Here is an 11,371-nt window from a genome sequence, read left to right as displayed (position 1 = left end):
CCTATAATATTATGGGAATGGTTCCCATATTATCATGAAAAAATTAATTTAAATAAAAGTGTGGTAATCACTTCTACAATACACAGAAATATTATTAAACATATAAACAAAAATTCGAACATTGAAAAAAAAATCGTATTTGGCAAAAAACATTAAAATTTTTAACAAGAATTTTTTGTCAGCACAAAACATTCAAGAAAATTCAAATTTCGGGAAATTTCTACACTACTGTGCAAAAAAAAAAATTAATGATATTATAGGAATGGTTCCCATAACATTATGGGAATAGTTCCCATAATATTATAGGAATAGTTCCTATACCAATATGGGAACCATTCCCATAATAGTATGGGAATGATTCCCATACCATTATGGGAATGGTTCCCATAATGATATGGGAATGGTCCCCATAATATTATGGGAATGGTTCCCATAATGGTATGGGAACCATTCCCATATCATTATGGGAACCATTCCCATAATGGTATGGGAATCATTCCCATACTATTATGGGAATGGTTCCCATAATATATGGGAACCATCCCTATAGTAGTATAGGTACTGTTCCCATACCATTATGGGAACCATTCCCATAATGCATAGGAAAACTTCCCATAATTTTCTTTCCGTGTAATTGCATTAAAAAAATTGCTTTCATTTTGTTTCAATCGAGCTCTTTCAGTTTTGGTTGAATAAATGTTCTATTTTTTTAAATTATTCAACTTATGCATTCTTGCATGTAAATATTAATTACTAACAATGTTAAGAATTTAAGTTTACATTGTTTGGGAATTCACACAAATTTGATTAAGAAAATGATCGATGTTTATAATTTCATTTTAAAGTGTGAAATAAAAAGCATATTACTTGATTTTTAGCATATTTAAATCAGCCTTGTGAAAACAATCAAGATTGTCATGACACCGATCGTGCCATGTGTTCCGAAGACAAAATATGTGTTTGCAGAACAAACCATGTGGCACTAAATAACTCAACATGTGTATCATTAATAGGCGGATTTTGTTGGCAAAGTAAAGATTGTTTGCCTAGCGATTCCATTTGTTTATTCGATAAATGCTCATGTAAACCTGACTTTAAAGCTCAGTCCAATCATCAGTGTGTGCGAAGTTAGTAGAAATTAATTGTATCCCCTTTCGGAAAAAAATAATTTGAATCTATAGAGGCCTAAATCTTACATTCTATTACCTAGATAGATCTAATTTTTTTATTATTTGAATCTATCTAGTGCTGTACAGGCTCAACACTCTAAAACTAAGTGTGTTACGAGTGTATTATTTTAACAGACGTTCAATGTGTTTCGCATGTTTAAGGTTATTTTCAGTTTTAATACACTGTGAAAAATTATCAGTGTGAAAAGGTCTTCGAGAATTTTAAACGGTTTACTCGGTGTGAATTGACGGTGTGAAATTTTTCTTGGTGTGAAATATCAAGCCGTGTTCCTTTAACACGGTATAGAGTGTTTTCTTTCTCACCGTTCGATGTCATTATCTCAAATATTGTCCGATAATATAATCTGTCATTAAAAATTTTCGAATAATATATAGATTGCAGCATTAGTATATCATTATTATTATTGATGTAGATTATTATCGAATAATAGTAAAGTGCCTAATATCAAAGCAATCTAGAGTTTTGAATAAATCACAACATATACATCGTTGGTGGTCTGAACGTTCTTATTCACACGGTCCAAAATTTAACACAGTGCGATGTGTAACTTCCACACCGACAGTGTTGAAATTTTAACACCAAATCATTCACACCACACCGCAGACTCAAAATTTTTTACAGTGTACACTAATTAAATTAACTTTAGACTGGATATTTCATTGTTGCAATTACAAGACATTAGTCATTATCTCTTTCTTTTAAAATGTCTAGTCATGTGCACATTAATAGTACTGTCGTGCTCAGGAAAAGTGCAGTAAGTTCACTTACTGCATTTCTATCTTACCAGTGTTAATTTAACATTAGTTAAATATAAAAGCAATAAGTGAAGTTACTGCCCTTTTTCTAAGCACGGCAGAGTATAGCTATATCTATAAGTGCATATATTAATAGAACGTATGATATCTAAAATATCGCGATAAATAAAACGATATTTATATGTTGGCCCAATTATAATCTTGTTCATCGCGTTAGGAACGATATCTTTCTATGATAGTTTTTTTTTTAAATAATTTCCATTTTGTATATACTACAAAAACAAAAATGAAATAATTGCTTTAAAATAACTCAACTTATTGTTCTTATTGTGCACGTATCAATAACAAATCATTTCTGTTTTATTATAACTGCTGATAAAATAAATAGAATTGGGAAATCACTGTGAACACGATGAGGATTGTCAAGAAATAAGGCATGCAAAGTGTTCAAAAGATAAAATATGTGTATGCAGAGACAATAATGTTGCATTAAATGATACGACATGCGTACCACTTTTAGGAGAGTTTTGTTGGAAAAATGAAGTATGCGCAGCTAATAACTCGTTATGTATTGACAATAAATGTCAATGTACGGCAAATTTTGTTCCTCAATCTAAATTTCAATGCAGAAAAGGTAAGAGCAACTTCAACAAAAATAACTTGAATTATTACTAATATTATCATAAACGGAAAGAATTTTTGTATGAATATTGCCATGCCGGTTATTCTAAAATGTCACGCTTATCAAGACGAGAGGAAAGCTTGACCTCACAATTATTGAACTAGCTACAATGGAAGACAGAGAAAAAATCCTTAAATGTAAATCAACGAAGCTCAAAAGAACCAAAATCTTGATCAACCGAGATCAGTCGCAGAATGAGAGAGACATACAACGAAAGATAAGGGAGATAGCAGGAGATGAGGCACGTAAAGGTAAAAAAGTCCATGTCAGGTACAGAAGCCTGGAAGCTCAGCAGCGCCGAGATTTCAGTCTTTAGATGGGACAGAGATGGAGCAGAGCAATACCGGAAGGAACTAGCAGATATTCAGCCATAGAAGTTGGATAGCGTAGAAGGAATGGTGAGTTGTATAGCATCAGCGATTAAGACAGTGTCATCGAAAGTGAACATGTTGCGAGTTATAAAAAGTGGTAGACGCGGGCGGGCCAAAAATCTATAGTTCAACCGGGATTGTGTGCAATCGAAGAGGGAAGAGCATAGAGCCCAAAGAAAATGGTTTAAGTATGGTGGTGAACAGCTTAAAAAACAGTACATTGCAGCTCGCAACGCTCATGTTGACGTGGTAAAAAAGGCGAAGAAAAAACATGCTACTGATGTGCAAGAAGAGCTGTCAAAGGCTAGAGATATGCAGAGCTTTTGGAAAACCATAAGGAAATACAAGCCAGCTCCAACAAAACCCAACCCGATAACAATAAACCAGTGGGAAGATTTTTATAACAACGCTATGCCACCAAAAGCAGAAGATAATCGCCGTTTCCGGGACTGCCGGCATCCGTTGCTTGATCGCAACATTACCGTGGAGAAGGTGAAGAACATTCTAGCTAAGGCCAAGAACAATAAAAGTCCAGGGTCGGACGGCATACCTGCTGAGTTCTACAAAGCGTTGCCAGAATGCTGGATCATTTATTTAACAGACTTATTCAACGAGATACTGACTTCTGGTAGAGTGCCCGAAGAGTGGTGTAAATCTAACATCACGATGCTGTATAAAAAGGGCGATGAACTGAACCCATTAAACTATCGCGGAATCGCGTTTGCTAATGCCAGTGCAAATATTTTCACTACCCTGTCAGCGCGCAGGCTCTATCGTTGGGCTGAAGAGGCCGGTGTTCTTCCAGAAGGCCAGAATGGATTTAGAGCGGCAAGATCGTGTGAAGACAACATTTTTATTTTATCGGCAAAAAGTGCAGCAACACTGGCGAGGAATGGCTGATTGTTCGTCACCTTTATCGACTTCCGCAGAGCATTCGACTCAGTCGCACATGACGTATTATGGAAGAAATTGTTTGAACTGGGAGTGAGCAGCCAACTAATCAGAGCTATCAAGAACCTATACGACAAAGCTGGGTTTCGTGTAAAAGTAAACCAGACATCATTCACCGAATTCGTTGACATCACCGAGGGAGTACTGCAAGGAGACCCTTTAAGTCCCCTTCTATTAATTTTGCTATTAGCGGATATTAATGACTCTTTTGTGGCAGAAGGGTACTACGAGGTGACCGAGAAGATGCTAATATTGCTCTTTGCGGATGACACGACTCTAATAGCTGAGGACGTGGTTAAAATGCAAAACTTGCTGAGAACGTTTGAGAAGTACTGTAAGATCAACCGATTGACCGTAAATGTTGCTAAAACTAAAACTATGGTCTTCAAAAAATCGGGAAGACTTCCAAAACTGCGTGTCCTGAAATATCAAGGTCAACCGATAAAGGTTGTAAAACAATTCACATATCTTGGGGCCCCCTTCAGTGCATCGGGTCTGTTGAACAATTTGGTTCAATATTTTATGGGAATTCATGAGAATCTATTGGATTCTATGAATTTTTCTTAAACAGTGAGTAATTTTCATCAAAAAATTCTTTCCGTGTGCAAACTATATTTGCGCTAAAGGTGCTTTACTGACATTTCATTTTTTTCGACTATTTCACTTACACAAAAACGTTCCTACACTTTTGTCATTGCATAAAAATAGGTTAATTATGTACTCGCATATAGAAAATTTATTAAGAAACAATTTAAACTCAATACTAAGTCGATTTGTTATTTCATTGATTTAAAATTAATTATTTTATTCCAAGAAACCAGTGCTGACAATTGTTACGCATGAATCTTTGTAAACACGAAAACTCTCGAAAGACATAATTTTTGAATTAATCGCTATTACATGTATATTTTACGTGTGTGTATTCTATGACGAACGTGTACGTATTCAATGATGAATCTATATTAGGGTGATTCATTTCCGCAAGTTTTTTTTTTTTTAAGTGCTGAAGCAACATCTCAATCTACATCGAAAAAAAAAAATTCTCACTAAATATGAGCTCTTAATTCCAATGCTAAGTACTTTCCATTTGATTTCAAAGATTTCTCATTTAAAATACACGTAAACTAAATTACTTTTTTTTTTTTAACTTTCTAATACTCAGCTGCGTTTCATGATATCAACGCGGTTTTGGTCGCAAATTGTAGGACATTTGATCTTCTTCAGAAGTGCCCATAGTTACTTAGCTGTAATTCCAGCTGTTTCACTTGTGTCCGTTACGGAACTCATTTTTCCTATGAAATTGACTTTTATTGGCTTGCAGAACGTAAACCAATGAAAGTACACTAAAAATTTTAGTAAGAATTTTATAGGAAATTTTATTCCCTTCAATAAAAGTCCTATGAGTCAACTCGCTAAAGTCCATAGTTTCCGAGTTATAATTATTTTAATAATTTAAAAAATAAATATCAATTATAATTTTTTTTTTATATTATATTTTTCAAATTATTAAAAGTACTATACCTCGGAAACTATCGACTTTAGAGACTTGGCTCATAGGACTTTTTTTGAAGGGAATAAAATTTCCTATAAAATTCTCATTAACATTTGTAGTGTACTTTCATTGGTTTACGTTCTGCAAGTCAATAAAGGTCAATTTCATAGGAAAAATGAGTTCCGCAACAGATACAAGTGAAACAGCTGGAATTACAGCTAAGTAACTATGGGCACTTTTGAAGAAGATCAAATGTCCTACAATTTGCGACCAAAACCGCGTTGATATCATGAAACGCAGCTGAGTATTAGAAAGTTAAAAAAAAAGTAATTTAATTTACGTGTATTTTAAATGGGAAATATTCGAAATCAAATGGAAAGTACTTAGCATTGGAATTAAGAGCTCATATTTGGTGAGAATTTTTTTTTTCGATGTAGATTGAGATTTTGCTTGAGCACTTAAAAAAAAAACTTTTGCGGAAATGAATCACCTTAATCTATATCTATATAGTATTAAAATTGAATCGTTTTGAATTGTTTCGAATCATTTTTAATCGTTTTCAATAGTTATTTTTTAACAAGGGTTGGTACGCTAGGTTATAAATAACTACAAAACGATATACTGTGAATGTGATCATATGTTATCATATTTGGTTAAAATCACGAAGGCTACATAGGCCTATGTAGCCTTCGTGGTTAAAATACATGTATGACAATATATAAAGCAAATTAATTAATGTCCACAAATGCTTATTTACTTATTTACCAGAAAGTATATAAGTATCCTATAGAGATGATATTTTATCTGTACATAGGCCGGGTCAAATCGAATATATACATTTCATTTATGCCAGTCTAATTTAAAAATGCATTTCCAAAGCTCATTTACTATTATAACAAAACCAAGATGTTAATGACCATTTACACATTATATATGATCATTTTTTACAAAATTGTATAGAACTAGCTTTAGTACTTAAGAAGTACTTATTGGATTATAAAAATAAAGGTTTTCATTGATTTTTTGGTACTCGCTATTCAAGCAATGTTAGGGGATTTCTGTGAAATGAATATAGATTGCCACGAAGTAATGCATGCACAATGTTCAAAATATAAAACATGTGTCTGTAGACCAAATCACATTGCATTGAATTCCGCTAGATGTGCACCACTTTTAGGAGAAAATTGTTGGAATAATGAAGAATGTGCAACCATTAATTCTGTTTGTCTTCATAGTAAATGTCAATGTAAAAATAACTATACAGCAAATTCGAATAACTTGTGTGAATCAAGTAAGTGTTTTAATTTCAGTACTTTGAGAATGATTCCTATTTATTAATTATGATTCATACATTAATCTTTAAGTATTAAAGTTACTGTTGTTCTTTATTATCAAGGGTCTTTAAGGAAACGGTGTACAGATAATAAAGAATGCACACTCAGAGAAAAAATAAGTTATTTTAACTATACAATTATAGTGCAATAACGCTTCAACTATTTAATCATAATTTCTACAACAATGATTTATAGTTATTATATCAATCGGAAAATAGTCAAAATAACTATTTTTCAGTACAATTAGTCATGTAGAATGTTAACATAACTAATTTAAAAATGTTTATGAAATAAAAATTTTATTATTTTTATAATTCAATTTTAGTAGTTTTATTTACTATAAGTATTTCATTCAAAAGCATAAAAATTTAAGTATCTTTAAACATACAGTAATAATTATTGGCAGTATTTAAAATTTATTAATGTTACTACTTTTATAGAATTGACACAAATCTAGTATATAAGTTAAGTAACCTATACATTGGTGATTAAGTAAACAATGATTTTAGTTATCACGATTAGAAAATTATATTTATAGTATCTATAACTTTAAGGGCCAGTTTTTCAAACCGAGTTTATTTTTATCCGGGTTTTAATTAATATTGCTAGTATATCTATATATTAATAATATTGTAATCAAATAATTCATAATGCTACGTTGTTTTGTTTCATTAATACCAATTCGTTTAGTTAAATTAACCATAAAGTTAAAGTGCAATGAAACTTTAACTAAAAAATTTTAATTTTATGAATTAACTCGATAATTAAAATAACTATTTAATATTAACTACAACTCAACACTTACGATTAAAACAATTTTATAGTAACTTGAACTAACGAAAAAGTTGCTGTAATTACTTAAAATTTATTTAATTTAAACTATACTTTAGTAGTTGCGATAAAAAATTTTCATCATTATCACATTGTAGTAATACCAATAAATTTTATTATATTTCAACAATTAATGAATAGTTAATACTTATTACTATCGAAAATAGTATTAAGAATTAATTTTAAATAGTTGAAGCTTTTTAGTTAACATGACTATCGACTTTTCTCTGAGCGTACTTATACTGTATGAGTAATAAAAATAAATTTATTTTTAAATCAATATTCTACCTATTAGCTTTAACATACAATATATTTTTACAGTGTTTGGTTATATCATAAATTTCATTTTTGTTTCTGAGGTTTTTTTTTTTTTTTACTGTTTTAGTTGAAGTAAATGAACCCTGTAATACCCATAAAGATTGCAGAAAGACAAGAAAATATACACGATGTGCTTTGGATAAAGTGTGCCAATGTGATTATTTCTACGTACAAATGGACGATAATTCATGTGCGCCGATTTTAAACCGATTTTGTGATGAAAATGATAAATGTGCGCCTCATAACTCTACATGCATTAACAACAAATGTCAATGTAAAGCTAACTTTGAAGCTGTATCACGTGATCAATGCCTACCAAGTGAGTCAATAAGAAAAAAATTAGGATGTGCATCTAAACTGGCTCCACCGGTTAAAAAAGTTAACCGGATTAATTACCCTAATTAAGAAAAATGATTTAATCCATGCTAAGTGTATATCAATATATTAGTCGATTCAAATTGTTTTAAATCTTTTTAAATAATTTTTCTTCATGTATAGCTGGCTAGATCATCCACTTAGCTGATTTAACCGATTAACTTAATTAGCTTGACTGATTAGCCAAAGGTTTAACTCAAATTAGCTTAGCTAATTAGCCAAAAGAAAACGGTTAATTTAATTTTTTATTGATATGCCATTCAATGTTAAAAGACAAGTAGGAATAATCAAATTAAATATAATTTCAAGTTGAAGGAGCAATTGTAATATAAATACATAAAAGGATTTTAAAATAAAATAATTACAAATTATAAAATAGTTGAGTTAAAAGTATAGCTTTGTTAATTATTTTAACTTAGCAAATCACTAAGTCCTTCAGTGATATCTATATTTTGATAGAGAAATATTAATAGATCGCATTTTCGGACAAAAAACAATTTTTTTTAGTAGAAATAATATTTCATGCTATCAAAAAAACTTGCTCTGATGGCATAATCGATGTTTAAATAGCTAAATATTATCTAAGTTTAAATTTTAAGTTAGACAAAACAGTTTTGAAAAAATGGCAAGTTTTGAAGACATATCAACAAGATATTCGACAGTGTTAACAAAAGATCAATAACTATACAAATGAGCAAATCATTCTTCTAGAAGACAATCCTCTGCTCTTATAAAATTCAAGACGGCACCAATTCCTATCGTTCACTAGATTTGTTAGACAATATCTTGCTACTCCAGTATCGGATACGCCATCAGAGCGAGTATTTTTGACAACAGGAAAGATTATTTCTGCTAAAAAAAAACTGTTTATTGTCAGAAAATGCGAATCTATTAATATTTCTCTATCAAAATAGGGATATCACTGAAGGACAGTGATTTACTAAGTTAAAATAATTAACAAAGCTATACTTTTAACATAACTATTTTATAAACTGTAATTATTTTATCTTAAAATTGTTTTATGATTTATACAGTAGAAACTCTGTAAGTCGAACCTCGATAAGTCGAAAACCTCCTAAACTCGAAGAAATGTTTCATCCCCTTCTCTCCAAGCCCCAAAATCTCCGTTGCTCGAAATTTTCACCCTCTCTAAGTCGAAATAATTAGTGAGTCCCTACAAGCTATTTCTGTACATTTTTACCCTCCATAACTCGAATACATACACTTGGACCTCTTTATCTCGAATTTAAAATTATTACCGTATGTAAGTGTCTTTTTAGGATTACCAGTTCTACGAAATGGTAATGGAATTTATAGCTGACGTCAGGTTTTCTATTAGCGATTGTAAAATTATCATACCTTTAGACTTAGTTAGGATTCACTGCAATACACATCTATTTCGACAGCTCCTGTTGCCTAACTCGAAATCCTCTATAACTCGAAAACTCTATAACTCGAATTTTTTTGCCTCTCCCTTGGAGTTCGAGTTATATAGGTTCTACTGTATTACAATTGCTTCTCCAACTTAAAATATTTCTTAATTTGATTATTCCTACTTGTCTTCTAACATTGAATGGCAGATCAATAAAAAGATTAAATTAACCGTTTTAACTCTTAACTAATTTGAGTTAACAGGTTGGCCTATGGCTAATTAGCCAAACTAATTAAGTTAACCGGTTAAATCAGGTAAGCTGATGAGCTAGCCAGCTAATTAACCTGGTTAATGTTTTTTGCCGGTTAAGCCGGTTTAGATGGGCAGCCCTAAAAAAAAATACATTTTCGATATTTAATACGTAATAACGTTGTTTATGTTATAGAATTAATCAAAGTTTGAAATGTAACGTCCATATTTACAATTTGATCAATTAATAGCTGATCGTAGAACTTCAGGACAATAAAAACAAATTGGGCAAAATAAAGAAAACTTAAAAAAATCAGAGTTATGCACTTTTACAGTGCTCTTTATTTATATATAATAGAATATCGCTTGATATGTACAATATTTTTAATATGCATATAATTTATAATAACATTGCATAGAAATTATTATTCATATATATTATCACGTAAATATAATTATTACAATAAATATAAAACAATAGTCATCATAACAAATATATGACATTAAAAAATTTTTAAATAATGACAGACATTTTTTTGTTTTTGTAAAAGTTAAAATTTCATAATTATTTATACTAATTAAAAATTCATATAAATGCTGTGAAATTTATGAATAAAAAGCCTCATTAAAGCTGTAAAAAAACGTACTACAAAATATTATTAAAAAAAAAATACTGTTTTGTGTTGAGGCAAATTTATAACTAATTTACTATATCTACTTTTTATAAAATAATTGATATATTATTAACTGTGCAGTTTATACTTCTATCTGAATTTTTAAAAAGCATAATTTTCTTTTTATGCAAAATTTGTATTGACACAATCGACCAATAAAAATAATATAATAATAAATAAATAATTAATCGCAGTAAATTCAAAATTTCAATTTGTTATTTTATTTATTTATTTATTTTTTTTTTTCATCATCAAGGCACTGATGGTCGGGCTGAATATATACAACATTAATTTTTTATTATTCATAGTTATGATAAACTATAAATTTTAAAATTTATCTTTCGAGAATCCATACACCCTTTTATTACATGGTCCTTTAAATTTAATTATTCAATTTATAAATATCAATTAACAGATTTAAGTTTATTGATCTGTTATTGATTACGTTTGGTATATATAAAGCTTCTTTATATTAAATATAGATATCGAGTATTATTATATAATAAATTAGTGCAATTGCGATTTTATAATACATACTATGCTACGGAATAAATGGTTAACATTTATATACTTATTGGAAAAATATTTTTTCAGTTGTTGAAACGAACTAATTTTCAACTAAAAATTTGCTTATCCATTTTTATTTTTATTACCGTGTAATGTAACTTGATTATTTTCCATTGCTCAGATATTAGTTTCAAAACATATAGATTACGATGTTCGATTAGCCAACAAAATTGTTTATGTTAACTTACTGAATAGTTGCATGTGATTGA

The 11,371-nt window shown here is 30.1% G+C and overlaps 1 protein-coding gene across 1 annotated transcript; it reads left to right on the top strand.

The window, feature by feature from the left end:
- Positions 1 to 2,351: 2,351 nt before the first annotated feature.
- On the top strand, positions 2,352 to 10,558 carry LOC130671364 (stabilin-2-like). Its single transcript, XM_057475209.1, has 4 exons — positions 2,352 to 2,580; positions 6,485 to 6,733; positions 7,993 to 8,244; positions 10,118 to 10,558. The coding sequence occupies exons 2-4, from the start codon at positions 6,487 to 6,489 to the stop codon at positions 10,132 to 10,134; spliced, it is 516 nt and encodes a 171-aa protein (XP_057331192.1). The 5' UTR covers positions 2,352 to 2,580; positions 6,485 to 6,486; the 3' UTR covers positions 10,135 to 10,558.
- The last annotated feature ends 813 nt before the right edge of the window (positions 10,559 to 11,371 follow it).

This window comes from Microplitis mediator, chromosome 7 (genome assembly GCF_029852145.1).
Source record: "Microplitis mediator isolate UGA2020A chromosome 7, iyMicMedi2.1, whole genome shotgun sequence".
In the NCBI taxonomy this organism is placed as follows: domain Eukaryota; kingdom Metazoa; phylum Arthropoda; class Insecta; order Hymenoptera; family Braconidae; genus Microplitis; species Microplitis mediator.
Note: the sequence above shows the minus strand (reverse complement) of the source record. Positions and strands in the feature narration are given on the sequence as shown.